Source organism: Pseudomassariella vexata (assembly GCF_002105095.1).
Source record: "Pseudomassariella vexata strain CBS 129021 chromosome Unknown BCR38scaffold_28, whole genome shotgun sequence".
In the NCBI taxonomy this organism is placed as follows: Eukaryota; Fungi; Ascomycota; class Sordariomycetes; order Amphisphaeriales; family Pseudomassariaceae; genus Pseudomassariella; species Pseudomassariella vexata.
Window position 1 is genome coordinate 39,229 of NW_024467983.1, and position 16,562 is coordinate 55,790.

The 16,562-nt window shown below is 50.6% G+C and overlaps 6 protein-coding genes across 6 annotated transcripts; 3 read left to right on the forward strand and 3 right to left on the reverse strand.

The window, feature by feature from the left end:
* Positions 1-24: 24 nt before the first annotated feature.
* Positions 25-1,755, forward strand: BCR38DRAFT_125788 (YjeF N-terminal domain-containing protein). The gene is made up of 7 exons (XM_040853514.1): positions 25-281; positions 336-444; positions 643-708; positions 763-857; positions 1,186-1,282; positions 1,338-1,566; positions 1,617-1,755. Exons 1-7 carry the CDS (start codon positions 270-272, stop codon positions 1,717-1,719), a joined length of 711 nt encoding a protein of 236 aa, XP_040709523.1. The 5' UTR covers positions 25-269; the 3' UTR covers positions 1,720-1,755.
* Positions 1,756-1,790: 35 nt separating this feature from the next.
* On the reverse strand, positions 1,791-1,988 carry BCR38DRAFT_357096 (uncharacterized protein; the record flags this gene model as incomplete). The annotated part of the gene is made up of 1 exon (XM_040857077.1): positions 1,791-1,988. One exon carries the CDS (start codon positions 1,986-1,988, stop codon positions 1,791-1,793), a length of 198 nt encoding a protein of 65 aa, XP_040709524.1.
* Positions 1,989-4,056: 2,068 nt separating this feature from the next.
* Positions 4,057-5,930, forward strand: BCR38DRAFT_452534 (NUDIX hydrolase domain-like protein). The gene has a single exon (XM_040861531.1). It carries the CDS (start codon positions 4,322-4,324, stop codon positions 5,636-5,638), a length of 1,317 nt encoding a protein of 438 aa, XP_040709525.1. The 5' UTR covers positions 4,057-4,321; the 3' UTR covers positions 5,639-5,930.
* Positions 5,931-9,128: 3,198 nt separating this feature from the next.
* BCR38DRAFT_452535 (NACHT domain-containing protein) lies at positions 9,129-10,382 on the forward strand. Its single transcript, XM_040861532.1, has 2 exons — positions 9,129-9,392; positions 9,442-10,382. Exons 1-2 carry the CDS (start codon positions 9,194-9,196, stop codon positions 10,320-10,322), a joined length of 1,080 nt encoding a protein of 359 aa, XP_040709526.1. The 5' UTR covers positions 9,129-9,193; the 3' UTR covers positions 10,323-10,382.
* A 2,965-nt stretch (positions 10,383-13,347) lies between these two features.
* BCR38DRAFT_452547 (uncharacterized protein) lies at positions 13,348-14,013 on the reverse strand (the record flags this gene model as incomplete). The annotated part of the gene is made up of 1 exon (XM_040861533.1): positions 13,348-14,013. A coding segment is annotated over exon 1 (262 nt), but the record flags the coding sequence as incomplete, so codon positions are not given.
* Positions 14,014-14,515: 502 nt separating this feature from the next.
* On the reverse strand, positions 14,516-16,102 carry BCR38DRAFT_462024 (citrate synthase-like protein; the record flags this gene model as incomplete). The annotated part of the gene is made up of 4 exons (XM_040862597.1): positions 14,516-14,586; positions 14,664-14,746; positions 14,808-15,761; positions 15,825-16,102. The coding sequence occupies 4 exons, from the start codon at positions 16,100-16,102 to the stop codon at positions 14,516-14,518; spliced, it is 1,386 nt and encodes a 461-aa protein (XP_040709528.1).
* Positions 16,103-16,562: the final 460 nt, after the last annotated feature.

A 16,562-nucleotide genomic window follows, 5' to 3' on the forward strand; every position in this document is an offset into this window, starting at 1 on the left:
TATTCACAGGACTACCATTGGTCCCCTAGCGTGGACAGCGACAACTAACTTTCGGGGCGGGGTCCGGTGCGTGATCGTCAAAGAACTGGTACTGAAGAGTGATGTCAATCCATCACCTAATCAAAGACACATCTACGTAATAACGCTTCTCATTCGAACGACGCTCTAGATAACCCCGTAACTGCATTTCTGAATTTTTTTTAAATTATTCATTCCAGCAAACACATTGATTGGTCTTGCGAATTTTCATCTTCACTCATCAACAATCAATGGCTCTCAAAGTACGTTCGTTATCCCAAATAATAAAATTTGGAGATTCCACTAAGACAATGTAGACTCTCGGTGCCAAGGCGGCGGCAGCGCTGGACAAGGAGCTCATGAGCACTGGAGCATTCTCCATCGACCAGCTCATGGAGTTAGCTGGGCTTTCTGTGTCGCAGGTTGGTACGTCCGTGATGTTCGCATGGAGTCTGCCAAGGCTCCCCCCTCTCCCCACCCCCAGGTCCATTCTCCTTCCGCGTCAACAACGGCATGGTTCGAAAAGGCCGGACAACGCACGCAACTGCGCCTACCGGCCCCATTCTCTACTTTATCTATATCACTCCTTCAACTTTGCCTTGGTGACATCTAACTTCTGAGCAGTGTACCGTGTTCACCCCATCCACAAAGGCCACCGAGTCCTCGTTGCTTGCGGACCCGGAAACAACGGTCAGTCCCAGAACCGAATGAATTGTGAAGAGGAAAGCTCATTATGGTGACAAGGTGGTGATGGTCTTGTTGCTGCTCGTCATCTCCGACAATATGGCTACCAACCAACCGTGTACTACCCTAGGCGCAGTAAGAATGATCTCTACCAGGTAAGAAGGCCATTCTCGGTTTTCGTCAAATTACCAGCTTCAAGCACACGGGATCCAAGTCACTCCTCATCTCTACTACACTTCTTGTTTCATTGTCTATTCCAGAGAGCCCATATTTATTTGCAGTGCCACATAGGCGCGTTTGGTGAGTTGTCTGATTGGAAGTTGAAGTATCTGTATTGTCTGTGTTCTCTTTGAAATGTGTCTACGGCAAAAATTGAACGGAAAAGTCCTCCAAGCGGGTGTTCACGATAGCATTCGTGTGCATTAACTCCGTCATGGACTTCCAACCCGTCAGATACAGCGTGGCTGATCATTCTGTGTATAGCGACTTGCCAAACAACTGGAGGACCTCGATGTTCCCTTTGTCGAAGACTTTCCCGAGGCTCTGAAGTCCACGGATCACATAGTGGATGCGCTTTTCGGTTGGCATCACCGGTGGCCCGTTGGACCGTCGGGTTGAGAGCTGATCTCGAGTAGGTTTCAGTTTCTCGGGCGAAGTTCGCGAGCCTTTTCCGGCTGTGATTAAGGCCTTGGAAGAGACCAACCTTCCCGTTACCTCCGTGGACGCTCCATCATCTTGGAACATTGAAGATGGACCGCCGAAAACAGGCCTTGGAAGCTCGTTCCATCCTGAGTATCTGATTAGCTTGACTGCACCAAAGCCGTTGGTCAAGTACTTCAAAGGCCGACACTTCGTTGGTGGACGGTAAGCCCCGTAGTCCAGCTTCGGCTGTCTTTCAGCTGACTTACCAATAGCTTTGTTGCTCCTTCAATTGCGAAGAAGTACGATTTTGACATCCCGGAATACCAAGGCATTGACCAGATCGTTGAAGTAAGCCCTGCTGACGAGAAGCTCTGAGCTACGTGGCCTGTCGTTCCTTTTCCTTTTCCCCCCAGGGCTATGTCGATTTGGTAAAGCATTTCCTCCGATTAACTGACTTGGCATCCTCCTGTACGACTGAATGGGCAGACGGGACTCGGACACCGCCCTTCCTCCATGACGTTTCTCTCAATTTTTATTTGCCATGGGCAACGGGTGTGCGGGGGATGATAGTTTCGACAGAACGCGACGTATACAAGGTATTGCTTCCCGCAGACTGGGCATTCAGCATAGTGCTCAGTGCACATTAAAGCCGTGGATCCAAAACAAGCAACGGAGTTGCAGTAGTATGAGCTTGTAAAAAGTCTCCGGGAAAAGAGGTTCGACAGCAACGCACGATTTCGTCTATGGTACCGCAACAGGACTGGAGAAGTGTGGCTGACATTAGTTGTTGGTGTGGCTTTACTCGAGGATTGACTGGGGTTTTGTTCCGGCAATGGGTTGGTGTGGGTTGTTCGCAGCAACAGTCGAGCTGAGTGATTTCGCCACCAAACCGGCAAGTTTCTCTCAGGGCTTCATTCGACAAATCGTGTGGCGACAAGGAAGACAGGCTCGGGGCTTTGTGACACGTAAAAAAATCACCGAATGTCAGATGTGTTCCTCTCAACAAGTTCTAGCAAAGTCAACGTGCTGCACTTGGATATTGTTCGGAGCAAATGCTCCACGACATTGCTGATAGGTTGGGTGCGGGCGCCCTGTGGCTGCGTTTAGCGCCCGGCCGGGAAAGAATATCCTTGGGTCGCTTCAACTTCTTCGAGGCCGCCGACCGATCGTTGCAATTTTTCTCTCTGTTTACAATCGTGTCAGGACTTTCAAATATGGGTTCGCCTTTGGCATTGGAAATTGCTTTTCGACGACCCCTTTCTCGATCGTGGTCTAGAACTCAACGCCGCGTCAAAGGCTGGGCCTGATAATATGCAGCTTTTCGGTCCCATATCACTACCTGCAAAAAAACCGGAAGGAATCACGCCATTCCCTCACGTAACACGACGATGTGCGGTACTGGGGGCAGTACGAAGTATTTGAACTCGGGATCTAGATGGGTTCTGCGGTGCATCTCTCTCCCGCGACATCAAGCCACCTTATGGCTGATGGTGTCTCCCGCGCAGGTGATTACCAGAAGTTTCGCGACTTTTCGAGATCTGTATGGAGTGGACACTGAAGCCGCCCCACCACCTAGGTTCGCCACAGTCTTTTAACTAGCCCTCAGGGTCCCTTGGCGGATATCTTTATCGCCATGACTGCGGATCTTCAACCTGCTCTCCACAACCGCAACTCAAGCTGTTAGCGGCTGTCCATGAAGACAGAAGCGCATGATGGTGAACCCGCCAAAACCCTGAAACATGGGGCATCGATTGCGTAGATTTAGACAGGGCTCCATACACGCAAGCTCCTAACGTCACTTACACGAAATTCTAACGACATGCGCACCCTATCCCGATGTGGCAATTAGGAGAAGGACTCGGCCATGGCGTCCGCCCGACATGATTGGAACAATGAACTGACAGTTTTAGCTCCCAGACCATAATCGGTAACAATCAGCTTGGCATTGGAAGAAATGATGAGAACTTGACATTCTCGAAAACACCCCGAACTATCCTTTTGGAGACAACGCTTCGCATTTCCCGCCTACAACGACACGAACCGGTTCGAGGGGAGATCTACCCTCTCCTCCTTTTGTTACGACACCGAGCTGCCACGAATGACTACTACGGTTGACGGACAAGTCACATCTCGTGTACATCTCCGAACTCACGACCGTTACCACATGCTCTCCCACTATACTATATGAGTTTCTGTACCATGCCAGCAAACCATAGCACTTCATTGCGACCAACGATCCCAACCCAATTTTATCTGCATGGAGACGATAAATAAGTAGTTTAGATGCTGGCGAGCGAAATCGTTTTCACCGAGGTCCTACTGACCGAAAAGAGAGCCAAAACCTGGAGCCCACAGGTTTTGGCTCAAAAGCCGTTGGTATGTATCACTATGGATTCTATGAAGTTCGCATATGCGCTTGCTTGAGATACGTATGAATGGAACATAGTTGTACGTGTACTGCGCCACGAGGCGGCATCATGTAACAGACTGTCGCTGTAGAGCGCATGTCGTGCCTGTGTGTTTCGCATATATTCATGTGATGATTCTAGAAAGTCAACGTCATTGAAGATCTTGTGATTTAAGTAGCACAACATGGATCGACACGGGTCAATATTTGGCCAAACATGAATCCCAGCGTCGTTGGCTGGAACCATTGTCTCTCGTCAACTCATTGGTCTGAAATTCAAAGCGCTAAGCCACAACCCAAAATGTCGAAGATCCTGCGGAGCTGCGGGACTGGCCGAAATGTAACGTCATCGCGCCACTTGAGATCATTCAAACCTTGCTGTCCACTTGCACGTATATTCGCTTCTGGGCTCGACTGCATGCAAAGAAGTTCGCTGTATTTAGAAGGTCTGGAAGTGCCCATTTGAGGCTGACGTCTGCGGCTCGCGGACCCCCGAAATCCCCGAGTTCGAAGCGACGCTACCAAGCACTCGAGATTGTGCCCAAACTCCCTCCTGTACTCCACATCAGCATGGCCGACCAGCATTCTGGAGAGATTGTGGCAACTCTTCACCATGTCCTGAACCAATTAGTCTCCAATCCGTGTCCCCACGTTTCAAATCCAGACGGCTGTAAGAAGCGCGCTAGTGTCGCCGTCGTGATTCGCGTTCGGCCTGCCTACAGTCCTGTTCCCGAGGCCCATGGCTCCATTGTTCACATTGAGCCGCGAGACTCGGCCGCATCGTCGCTAGATGACTTCTTTTCTCGGGAATGGGTGCGGCACGGAGATGCCGAGGTGCTGTTCATAAAGAGAGCCGGAAGGGTGGGAGATTCGTGGTCTGGCCATATTGCACTGCCAGGGGGCAGGCGAGACGCCGATGATGAAAGCGATATTGCTGCCGCGATTCGCGAGACCAGGGAGGAGGTCGGTCTCGATCTGCGCGCACCAAACTGTCTTCCGGTCGGCGACCTACCAGAACGCGTCGTGGCAACTACCGGCCGACGAGAGGCCTTGATGGTATTGTGTCCGTACATCTTCCTGTACACAAGCAAAGACGTCCCGAGGGTGTCGCCACAGCCCACCGAAGTCGCATCCGCACATTGGGTTCCAATCCGAGCCCTGCTCTCTCCGAACTTGCGAACTTCGGAGTACGTGGACACTTCAAGTCGAATGGTGAAGCAGGGCGGGCCCGTGGCAGGCATTCTCCTCCGCACTCTCATCGGCAGCATGGTCTTCTCCGCCATCCGACTAGCTCCCTCAGAGAGCATCTTTGCGTCTTCCATACCGGGCTTCATCCCCTCAACAGGCGAAACTCGTCTCGAAATGTTCCTCGAGGGTGCCTTCGGCATCGCCCCTAAAGAAAAGAAAAAGGGCCTGACGCACCAGCAGCCGTTGCTCCTCTGGGGTCTCACTTTGGGTATCCTGGCTGACTTACTAGACATGCTTCCCCCCCACAATGCCGTGGATTTGTGGAGGTATCCCACTTTCACTGCCCCTGATTTGCGTCTACTAGTGTGGATGTTGACGCGCGGGTCGAGGCAGAATAATGCGGGCGACCTTAGCGCGGGGACTTGGCCGAGTTCTAGGCTGGCTAGTCAGACGGCTGTAGATGCTACTACGGAGGCCATCGCGGTTATGGAGCCGAAGTCGGAGCTAAAGCGGAATGAGGTTGGGATTAGCGGGTTGGCGGTTGGGTCGCAGCGACAGGATGCGAGTTCGAAGTTGCTGGCTGGGTATTATGAGCGCATCAATGTGGCGGTGGGGGTTTTTGTCGCTTATAGAACGATTTTGGGGTCTGCTGCCGCTTATTGGGTTTATAAGATGTGGCATAATAGGCGTTCAGGGTGATGGGAAGGGGGACGGACTTACGGAGGGCTCGCCAGAACTGCTCTAGACACTATCGTCGTCCACTATGGCATACATAGTTCATATTAAAGACTAAAAGCGGTAGGTTTAGGCTTACATGGTGTTTGGATCTTTAGGGACAATTGAGTTGCCTCATTCTCTTACTTGGAACCTTGTCACAGCTTTGTAACACATACAAGGAATCATAAGGAATAACGCTGCTCACTAATTTATGGCTCTCAACTTGAGAATTATAGACTTGTGATACGTGACCCCATGGGGGTTGCCCTATAGCTAGAGATAAGATAGATAAGAGCTATAAAAGAGCTCTGCCAGGCCAGAATAGCTGACCTGGCCATCCTTTCCCAATACGACAATTCACACCCCATATGCACTCGCATCAACTTGTCTGTTTACAAATTCGTTTAAACAGTCGACTCAGATTCGCTGAGATGCTTTCCAAGTTTGAATCGAATTATTGCATTCTTGAGAACAATACCCATATATCCTTCCATACCGGTTTTCGCCAGTTGTAGGGCTTTGCGAGACCAGGATGCAAGATTGTCAAGAGCTTTGTCCTATCAACTGTATATGATTGTGTGGTGGTAAATGGACGAGCAGGGCGATCGATTACTTGAAGCCAGTGGCTTAATATATACCAAGCGTTAATCTAGTTTCCTCTTTCGTGATTGGCGCCCAGGTTTCGGTTTCTAGAAGTGGGGCGGCTAGAGTCTATAATAGCGCCTCCCTACCGCCTAGCTGTTAGTCGGTCAACGTATCTTCAATATCTATCACGCGTAAAACAGGTTGGCGTTGTTGCAGGCGAGCCGGATTCTGCTGATAACACTGCAAACTTTCCCTTGGTTAATCGAATGTATACCATCGCCGTACTCCCAGGCGCGACATATCGCGGTATCAAACGCTTCCGAATCGCTTGAAGAAATCTATTACTTTCTTATATATCGACCAGAATTTTCACAGGATATAACTCACCTCAGTATATACCACGCGATACAGCCAATTTTAGACGGGATGTCTTGTCTTGTCACGGGCCGTGAGGACAAGAAGGCTATGCTTCAGGGTATCCTATTGATACGTGACCCCATGGGGGGTTACCCTATAGCTATAGATAAGATAGATAAGAGCTATAAAAGAGCTCTGCCAGGCCAGAATAGCTGATCTGGCCATCCTTTCCCAATACAACAATTCACACCCCATACGCACTCGCATCACCTATGGCTGAATCAAGCCCAAAGCTCAAGAGCTATATTAATAGATGCGCAGGATTCTATTTTTGCAAACACCTTGTCAGGCTAAGTAAGTACTAGACTCCTTGCCAGATGCCTAGGGCTGAAGGCCTAAGTTCAAGGCCGTGACATGTCTGGGAAAGCCTGGGAAATGTATGGACTGCTTCTGGGTGGTAATGACAGGATCGGAGGTGAATGGGGGGGAGATAAACGAGCTACAGATGGTGTGTTCTAGAATTACAGCCTATTTATGCTAGCAGAGACCAGGAGAAATCTAGTTCCGGGCACCACAGCATAACAAGGACGATCAATATCCATGCATGGCTGAAACCAAGTCTACCACAAAACGTTGGGACTAGGGATAAGGCCTCTAGCAAGACCAAACCTAGCTACAGATATTTGCAATATCTAGCAAACGACTTTGAAAGAAAAAGTAAAATATATGGCAAAAACATAAAACACCAGGGATTCGCTAGTGGTCACCCAGTCAACTAGTAATCTGGCGGTTCAAGGGCTGATCTATAAGCTTTGGGGTTGATTGAAACGAATAATTCTGTCTCCTAAAAAGGAGGCATCGCATCTCACTTCTGACGTAAGCAGGTGCAGTCCATAATAGATGGATATACTAAATAGGATAGCGACTGAGTGCCTACAGTTTCACGTTGCACTTTCTGGCCTATATCGGATCTGTTGATGAGCTTAAGTGAGTCCAAAATAAGTGAGGTGTGGCACGGGTAGTCTAAGTTGCGGTTTGCTGAATTCAATTCTGGCTTGAGAGCATCCTCTGATCTAAAGCGTTTATTCCTATCTTTCAACTTGAAATACTTCACAATCGATTTTTACATACCTTAATATCGACCTGAGTCTAAAGAAGTTCTTAATATGCTAGAACACTGGTCGCCTCATGATTAGTGCATGTCTCGAGGGCCACTTCTCGTAGTACGAGGGAGTCGAAGCTGTCAGCCAGGTGGTACCTAATAGGGATGTCTTAATGTTCCTTACACGCCGGCTTCGAATGCACAATGACCAGCGCTTAATCCTGGCATACATATATATGCGTCCATTTGAGCCAAAGATGATTAGTATTGGAGGACGTGATGCTAGTCGCGCCTCTGAGACTCGCATGATCTATTAATGCATAAAGAGCAATCATAAATCCTGGTAGCACACTGGGTTTCAGGAATACTCACGTTAAGACGCCAGATGCCTTTTCTTGGAGATCGGCACGGATCTTCTCAGCAAGTTTACTGTGACCAACACGTAACGCGGTGCTCGGGTAGCTGGCTATATCCTGACTATGTTCTTTTTAGCTTTCAAGTACAAGGTCAAGAGCCTTCTCGACGGTAATATGCGGGTAGTGCCTGCTTGCGAAACAAATGTGCAGTCTGATTCCCGTGGAGACGGCGATCTCGCTTAGAAATGATACCATGTCCCGTATTTATGATTCCTCGCACTCATCCAAAGTATCGATAAAACCAACAAGTGAGTCTTCCCATAGGTACGTACCGGATGACTTCTTCAAACAGGGCTTCAGTGGTGATTTTATGCTCCACTGATGACCCACGCTAACGGGATTCAAAATACACTGCAGATCTGGGTGTCAGCAGCCCCCTGTGGTAAAGTGGCTGGCCTTACCTCCGATCCGGCCATTCATGGCACCATGAAGTGCGGAGAACGACGGGACTCAAGAGAACACAGAGCTGATACACAGAAACCAATCAATCACAATTGTCCCTAGTCGTTAACACTGGGCGTGCTTCAAACAGTTAGAGCAGAAGCAATCGGTATGAGCCGCTCCCATTGCTGCACGATTCTTATACGCTGCTAACGCTGATGATAGAGCGCCAAAGCCGTGTGGATAAAGAGTCGCATTGAGTAGTGTATTCTCACCAAGTTCCTCGAGATCGTGGTCACCGTCGCATTACATAGTAGGCATGAGTACCACGTCTAAGAAAGTGGGGTTACATAAGGGTGGATGTTACATAGTAAATCGAACTCAATTTAGGGTTTAGTGCTAAGATCAGGTACAAACGATCGCGACCCGGCGCATCGTTTTCGAGTACTTCTAACAGCTGGTATAAGAAACTAGCCATAATAGTTATTGTGAAGAGCTCCTGATTTGTCTGTCCTCTTAATTATCAATTTGATTGAAAACATAGAGGAAATAAGTCTGTCACTTTCATAGTTAGGTCGGCCAATATAGCGGTCGACATCCCGTTTTCATTAGCGCATCCCTCAGCCTTACGCTTTCTTCTCGTAAGAACGTATTGCCATCTGGACTGTGCCGTGTCTTCATCAACCAGACCACAACATGGACAGCAGATCCAAGAGACTCGGGTCCGATGAGCTAGCTCCCGCCTACATAGGCAGACCCAAAAAGCGACAGGCAACACCGACCCTCGTTTCTCCACATAGCCATCATGAGCCGGCTTCGCAAGTATATCATTCTGGAACCGGGAATCAGAACGTGGGGCCTGGGAATATCATCATTGAAGGAAACCAAATTCTTGGTACGATCGCTTAATTCGCAACGCACAATCAAATGCTAATGAGGGAAAGAAATACCACATAGTCAATGCCTCGCTGACTTACGATCGACCGACCCCCGCCATGACAAGAGTCGCATCCAAAACGCAAAGGGGTACCTGCTGAAAGAGTCGTACTGCTGGATCCTCGACCATGCCGACTTTCAGAAATGGCGACACGATCCAAACCACCGCCTGCTCTGGATCAAGGGCGATCCTAGCAAAGGAAAAACAATGCTACTCTGTGGGATTGTTGAAGAGATGGAGAAGGAGCTGGAGTCAAATACCGATGCTGGGGTTCTGTCCTTCTTCTTCTGCCAGGCCACCGACTTGCGTATTAACAACGCGACGGCGGTACTACGCGGCCTGATCTACATGCTCGTTACACAGAAGCAGTCTCTTATCTCGCATGTACAGAAGCAGTATGATCACGCAGGGAAATCGCTGTTTGAGGATGCAAATGCCTGGGTAGCCCTATCCAAGATCTTTTGCGACATCCTTTCCGACATCCTTCAAGACTCAAGCCTACAGAGTGCTTACTTTTTCGTCGACGCGCTTGATGAATGCGAGACGGGTCTGCCGCAGCTTCTCGATTTAATAGTTCGGACATGCTCTTCATCTCGAGTCAAGTGGATTTTGTCCAGTCGCTACCGAGATGATATTGACCGAATGCTAAAGCCTACCGAGTCCAGAGCAAGATTAAGCTTAGAGCTAAAGGAGAACGCAGAACAGGTGTCCCATGCCGTCAATGCGTATATTGAATATCACGTTTCCAAACTAGAAGCGTTCAAGAGCGACCCAAACCTGCAGGTTGAAGTTCTGGATATGCTACAAGAAGTACATAGCTGGGAGGTGTTAAAAGTGTTAAACGACATACCGCCCGGCCTGAAACCATTGTACAGTCGGATGATGTGACAAATTCAACAGCTACGGTACGAACGACCCGACTTATGCCGAAGTATTCTCTCAACGGTTATTACTGCCTACCGCCTGCTCCACCTGGATGAAATGGCTGTTCTGTCTGGCTTATCTAAAGAAATACCGCCGGCGAAAGTCACAGATATGTGCGGGTCCTTCCTCACGATACGAGACAGCCTCGTTTATATCGTTCACCAATCAGCCAGGGATTTCCTTTCCCGAGACACATTCCTGTTTCCTCCTGGCTTATACGAGAAACACCACGCTATCTTCTCGCGATCTCTGCAGCTTGCGTCTAGCATACTCCGTCGGGATATGTAGGACTTGCGACATTCAGGATATTATATCGAAAACGTTAAGACGCCCAACCCAGATCCACTAGCTATCGCACGCTATTCCTGTATTTACTGGCCTGATCATCTCCGGGACGCAAACGCAATACACAGCGAGAGCGACACACAACTCTCAACCTTTCTCGGTGAGAAGTTGCTTTACTGGCTTGAAGCTCTGAGTCTATTAAAGGCTCTACCCGAAGCCGCAGCGTCAATGACAAAACTGGAGACTTTCCTTCGAGTAAGTTGATATTTTACGTCTCAACTTCAGATTCTGTCCATATTCCTAATATCTCGGCAGAAACTGAATAACCCCGCAATTGTCGAACTAGTCTACAATACGTACTGGTTTATCCTTCAGAATAGATGGATAATCGAGATCGCCCCTCTCCAGGTATACGCTTCAGCACTTGTTTTCTGCCCAACTCGCAGTTTGACTCGACAGCATTTCAGACGAGAAAAGCCAGACTGGATCTCCGTAAACCCGACCCCAGAAAGGGATTGGAATGCATGTCTCCAGACGCTCGAGGGGCACAGCGGTGATGTCGAGTCGGTGGCCTTCTCGCCCGATGGCCACCAGCTCGCCTAGGCCTCTTTCGACAGGACCGTCAAGCTCTGGGACGCCAGCAGCGGCGCCTGCCTCCAGACGCTCGAGGGCCACAGCGTTGCTGTCTCGTCGGTGGCCTTCTCGCCTGATGGCCGCCAGCTCGCCTCGGCCTCTGGCGACATGGCCGTCAGCTCGCCTCGGCCTCTGGCGACATGGCCGTCAAGCTCTGGGACGCCAGCAGCGGCGCCTGCCTCCAGACGCTCGAGGGCCACAGCGTTGCTGTCGGGTCGGTGGACTTCTCGCCTGATGGCCGCCAGCTCGCCTCGGCCTCTTTCGACAGAACCGTCAAGCTCTGGGACGCCAGCAGCGGCGCCTGCCTCCAGACGCTCGAGGGCCACAGCGATGTTGTCTGTTCGGTGGCCTTCTCGCCCGACGGCCGCCAGCTCGCCTCGGCCTCTTTCGACATGACCGTCAAGCTCTGGGACGCCAGCAGCGGCGCCTGCCTCCAGACGCTCGAGGGCCACAGAGGTGGTGTCTTGTCGGTGGCCTTCTCGCCCGATGGCCGCCAGCTCGCCTCGGCCTCTTACGACAAGACCGTCAAGCTCTGGGACGCCAGCAGCGGCGCCTGCCTCCAGACGCTCGAGGGCCACAGCGGTGCTGTCTGGTCGGTGGCCTTCTCGCCTGACGGCCGCTGTCTTTTTACAGATCGCGGTGATATTCTCCTGGACTCTACATCAAAGTATAAAGTTCTGGTTAAAAGTTCTCCACATGATTCTAACACCAACTATAAATACGGTATACATGGAGACTGGATTATTTGCGGAGGTCAGGACGTGCTTTGGTTGCCGCCTAACTATAGATCTTCATGTTCAACTACAATTGGATGTATGTTGGGGCGAGTCTTGCTATTCAAATTCTGATGCGGGGTGATACGCATATTTAGAGGGTGTTACGAACAGTCGGTTCTAACCTAACGGAACAGAACCGATGGCAGGCCAAAGTGGATACACAAGATGAGAAAGCTCGCACAGCCGACGGGAAATGAGAAACGTTTTGACGAACAGATACGAAGGTACATCACAGATCAAGTGATATGGATCATAGATCGAGAATACGGGATTCACGATTCACGATCCACGCTCCTGGATCATAGGATTGCGGATTGGAGACGTATGATCCAGTGATCCCACCCAAGATAGGACCAGACCTAGCCCGGGCCCTAATAATAAGTTTGCTGAAGTCGCCAGAAATATATAACTCATTGATGAGATCTTTCGCGTGCTGAGTAGCCTAAGCGGGAGGTCTTTCCCTCGCACGGAAAATACCTCTTCAAAATCGCTCTTATCATGAACGAAAGACCGAAACTGGCGAAGAACAGAGGGCCATTGTAGGCAAGAGGGTTTATAGTAGGAACTACGAAGCACAATAGCGAAGTGTTCTAAAATACTAAGCCTTTGGCTGCTTGCTCTGAAGTTTTCCGGACGGTACCTTGGGCCGTTTGACTGAAAGTCTTGAATCCATTGATTTTCGTCTGCTGAAGTGTCTGAGTCGTAGAAGGACGACAGGGTATTCGAATCTAGTCACAGCCTGTCAGGGTACGGCTAGGCCGAAGGCAATAGTACAGAGTGATGGGGAGTAACGGGCGTCCCTCCTACGTAATACCGGGTGGTCACTGGCGGTCTCAGGTAGGGGTGCCCACGGTGATGCATTGATCTCTGCCCTCTCTATCTTCCTCCGTCTCGACTCCTTACTTATAGCCAGCCGAGGTTCTCTCTTGGATTCTGGATGTTTGCTTCCGTATGTCTGTGTTCCTCCGACTTCGGCCAATATCTTGGACAGCGGCTCCTTATCTGCAACCAAGCGATTCCCTATCCGTTGCAAACGGCTTCAACGGCTCTCATTCGCCACAAGCGGCTCTCTAGCCGCCACAAACGGCTTCCTACCTGGTGGAAGCCGGCCCGCCTCGGATGACACTTGTGGCTCTGACAACTCCTTCCCTATCCTACTTCGAGATGGTCCTTATATAGATAGCTAGGCCGCCGCTTGGACCCGGCATAACAGCAGGGTCGGCGATGCCAAGGATCTTGACTCTCGTCATCCCAAAGCTTCACATAGATTGTAATCATGACTCGGGAGTCTTTTGTCCGAAACACCCCTCCGGCGGCCCACCAGTGTCCTGCGTTCAGTGTCCTGACACCCACTGGTGCCTATGGCATTCTGTTCTCTGACACAGCCTAATAATTAATTGTGGCTCAGTTGCCGGTTCTGCCCAATTTAGTCCCTTCATGTAAGCCCTGCACCTGGAACGCAGACTTGACGTCATTGCGATGAAAAATATTAAGCTTCACGATTGTTGGTGACATCGAACAAACATCATACCATAATTTGTGGCTTCTCAGGGTCCTTCCGACGAGTTGCTCTTTGAATCTCGAGTTTCTTACAAGGTAACTGAGGATGGCGCCGAGCAGTTTTTCCAGCAACATCATTTCCAACCTATGTGACAAGAGGCATCAGCTCAGCTCCATCTCTGGCGTTTTAGGTCACTAACGGTGGAAACCATGTGTTTCTGTTATCCTCATTTGGCTCCGAGGCCCCAAATAGGTAGCCCGAAGGGTGGTGATAGTGCAGGTCTTCAGTGAACAGGGTACCCTGAATCACCTTGGTGTTCTGGCCATGAATATTCTTGATCTGACCTCGGCCAATAGCGCCAAGCACCTTGAGGCGATTGATGATGGGCGAAAACAGAAAAGCCATGATGGAGATGAATGCGAACGCTGTCCCAAACAAGCGAGACTGCAGCATTTAGTTGTCCTTGGTTAGATGAATTGAACGAGGATTGACAAACTTCAGTTCCCCCGATCAATCGGTCTAACCTTGCACCGACGGCCCAATCCGTGCAACCAACCAGCCTGTGTCCTTTGCCCAGCACAAATATTGTCTACTTGGTGGCCTGACGCTTTCGGTCCTCGGCGCCGAAGCCCCGCCAGTTCCGAAGACGGCCAGAGATGGAATAACCCTACTCTTGGATGAACGAGAGGCTGTGCAGGCCAGGTGCCGTGCACATATCAATTACAGTAATGAATTTACAAAACCGAAGAATCTCTTGCGCTGGCAAACTGTCACACTGCATCAAGGGTCCCGAACACTGTCATCTTCCTGGTGCTTACACCAGGAAAATGCATTATCACGTCACGCCATGTTGGGTTTCGGGCGAAGCTGAGAGTCAGGCAGGCTATCATATGCAAGTTTCGATTTCCCTTGTACGAGAGAGCTATCTAATTGGAACAGAAATCCTGGAAGAAGTGCATTGATTACTCGTCCATTTTCTTAAACAAATCGCCGGTATAGAGTTGGCTCGGACGCCAGATACGAGGCGAGCCTTCTTTAAAGGGCAATGTGCCGTATTAGCTTGCCAGTCATTGTCATCGTGGATCTCGATAGAGATGAGATGGTGCTTACCCATGGCCTCCTTCCAGTGTGCCAAGAATCCTTGTGAGCGGGATACCGCCGAAATGGCCAAAATGAACTCGGGAGGGAAGCCTCTGGTGATGTATTCCAATTAGCGATCAATCACACTTGACTAGCGAAAGGGGGATTACTCACAGCGCCTTGTACACGAATGCAGCGAAAAGATCGGCATTGGGTCGCAGTTTCCTGGAAATGAAATACTCGTCCTCGGCAGCAGCCTTGTCGAGGGCGAGAGCCACCTTGAGCAAGGGGTCCTTTTCGATCTCCTCGGCGAGCTCGCCGAGGATCTCACTGATGAACGTGAACCGGGGGTCCGTCACGCGGTAGACGCGGTGGCCGTAGCCGTAGAGCCGGTCCTTTCCGCTCTTGACGGCGGCAAGGCGCGCGGGGATGTTGTCGACCGAGCCGATCTCTCCGATGTGCTTGTACGCCACCTCGATGGCGCCGCCATGCAGCGGCCCCGTGCCCGCGGCGAACGCCGAGATGAGACAGGAGATGACATCCGGGAGGGAGGACGCTGTCTGGAGCAGCGCCGCCGTCGAGCACGTCATCTCGTGGTCGGCTACGAGCACCCACAGGCGCTCGAGGATGTTGACGTGGCGGGAGCTCGGCAGTCCGGTGTCCGTCTCGACGAAGCCGCACATGAACAGGAAGTTCTCGACGAGAGAAAGATCGGCCCGCGGGGGTTTGAACGCGATGGAGACGTGGTGGCAGTAGGAGGCGGCGGTGATCATTGACAGGCTCGCCAGAACACGGACGATCTGCTCGTCGACGCGCTTGGGATTCCGTATGTACAGGGCCTTGGCCGTGTGGGCTGGCACGGCGCTCATGTCGAGAGATTGCAGGCAAGACAGCCCGGCGATCTGCATGCCGACAATGGCACCGTCCTTGGGGAACGAGTGGATGACGTGAAAGACGCGGTAGTCTAGTAGAGGAACTCGGTTGAGTCGCTCTTGGAAACCCTGTGCTTCCTCGGTGGAGGGCCACTTTCCCCAAATTAAAAGATGAGCCACGTCAATGAACTTCTTCTTTCCGATGATATCCTGCAGTGGATACCCTCGGTACTGGATTGTACCCTCTTGTCCATCGCTGCGAGACTTGTCAGCAATATTCAAAGGCCCATTTCTCATCAGTAAAGGGGAACTGGTTTACATGTAAGTGATCTTGCTTTCGCTGACAGCTGTGTTGGAGAAGCCAGGGTCGAACACTCGTAGGCCATGTTCGTTCTGGTCTGCAAGGTGGTTTGGATCCTTGGGAGCCTTGACCTTCTTCAGGTCGTTGGCATTGATGGCGTTGTGGACTATGGGGATCGCATAGTACTGCCCGGTCCTGCTGTCAATGGCGTGCAGTACGTGAGCAGGCTGGGTACTACCATTGACAGAGACTTCCTTGAAAGCTGTTTGTGTCACGACGACTCCGCCATTCTTCATTTGTGTTGGAGGCTGGACTGTTAGTTTGACGGGTTCGCTTGTCACGACCATCTTGCTGATTCTTAGCTTGCCAGCAAGGATAATCAACTATAATAAGATCTGGTTATGATTAGAATTACATGAAAATAATCTCAGTGTGACCTCGGAATATGTAAGAAGATCGTTGCCATCAATATACCCCGTGAAGGGCCGAAGAGTGGGCCGTGAAGACTCGGAGCAGGGGAGACCGAATAATCACCTTTGCAAGCCTATGGGCAGTTCGGGGTGCATCCACGCGACAGGAGATGAAATTGAGTCCGAAAAGGACAGTGACTCAAGAGGAAGGTTTTCATTCGATCTGGTTCCGAAGGATTGGGCCAAGACAAATAGTGCATGCGTTGAGGTCGGATGCTGAACCACGTAAGTCATCCTCTGGGCACACCTCCGTCGTGGAGGTTGTCTGTTTCCTCCACTCTCATCG

Coding starts and splice junctions, on each gene's coding strand:
- BCR38DRAFT_452535 (XM_040861532.1), top strand. CDS start 9,194: ATGGACAGCAGATCCAAGAGACTCGGGTCCGATGAGCTAGCTCCCGCC. Junction 9,393..9,441: donor TGAAGGAAACCAAATTCTTG/GTACGATCGCTT, acceptor AATGAGGGAAAG/AAATACCACATAGTCAATGC.
- BCR38DRAFT_125788 (XM_040853514.1), top strand. Junction 709..762: donor TTGCGGACCCGGAAACAACG/GTCAGTCCCAGA, acceptor TATGGTGACAAG/GTGGTGATGGTCTTGTTGCT. Junction 1,567..1,616: donor CGACACTTCGTTGGTGGACG/GTAAGCCCCGTA, acceptor ACTTACCAATAG/CTTTGTTGCTCCTTCAATTG.
- BCR38DRAFT_452534 (XM_040861531.1), top strand. CDS start 4,322: ATGGCCGACCAGCATTCTGGAGAGATTGTGGCAACTCTTCACCATGTC.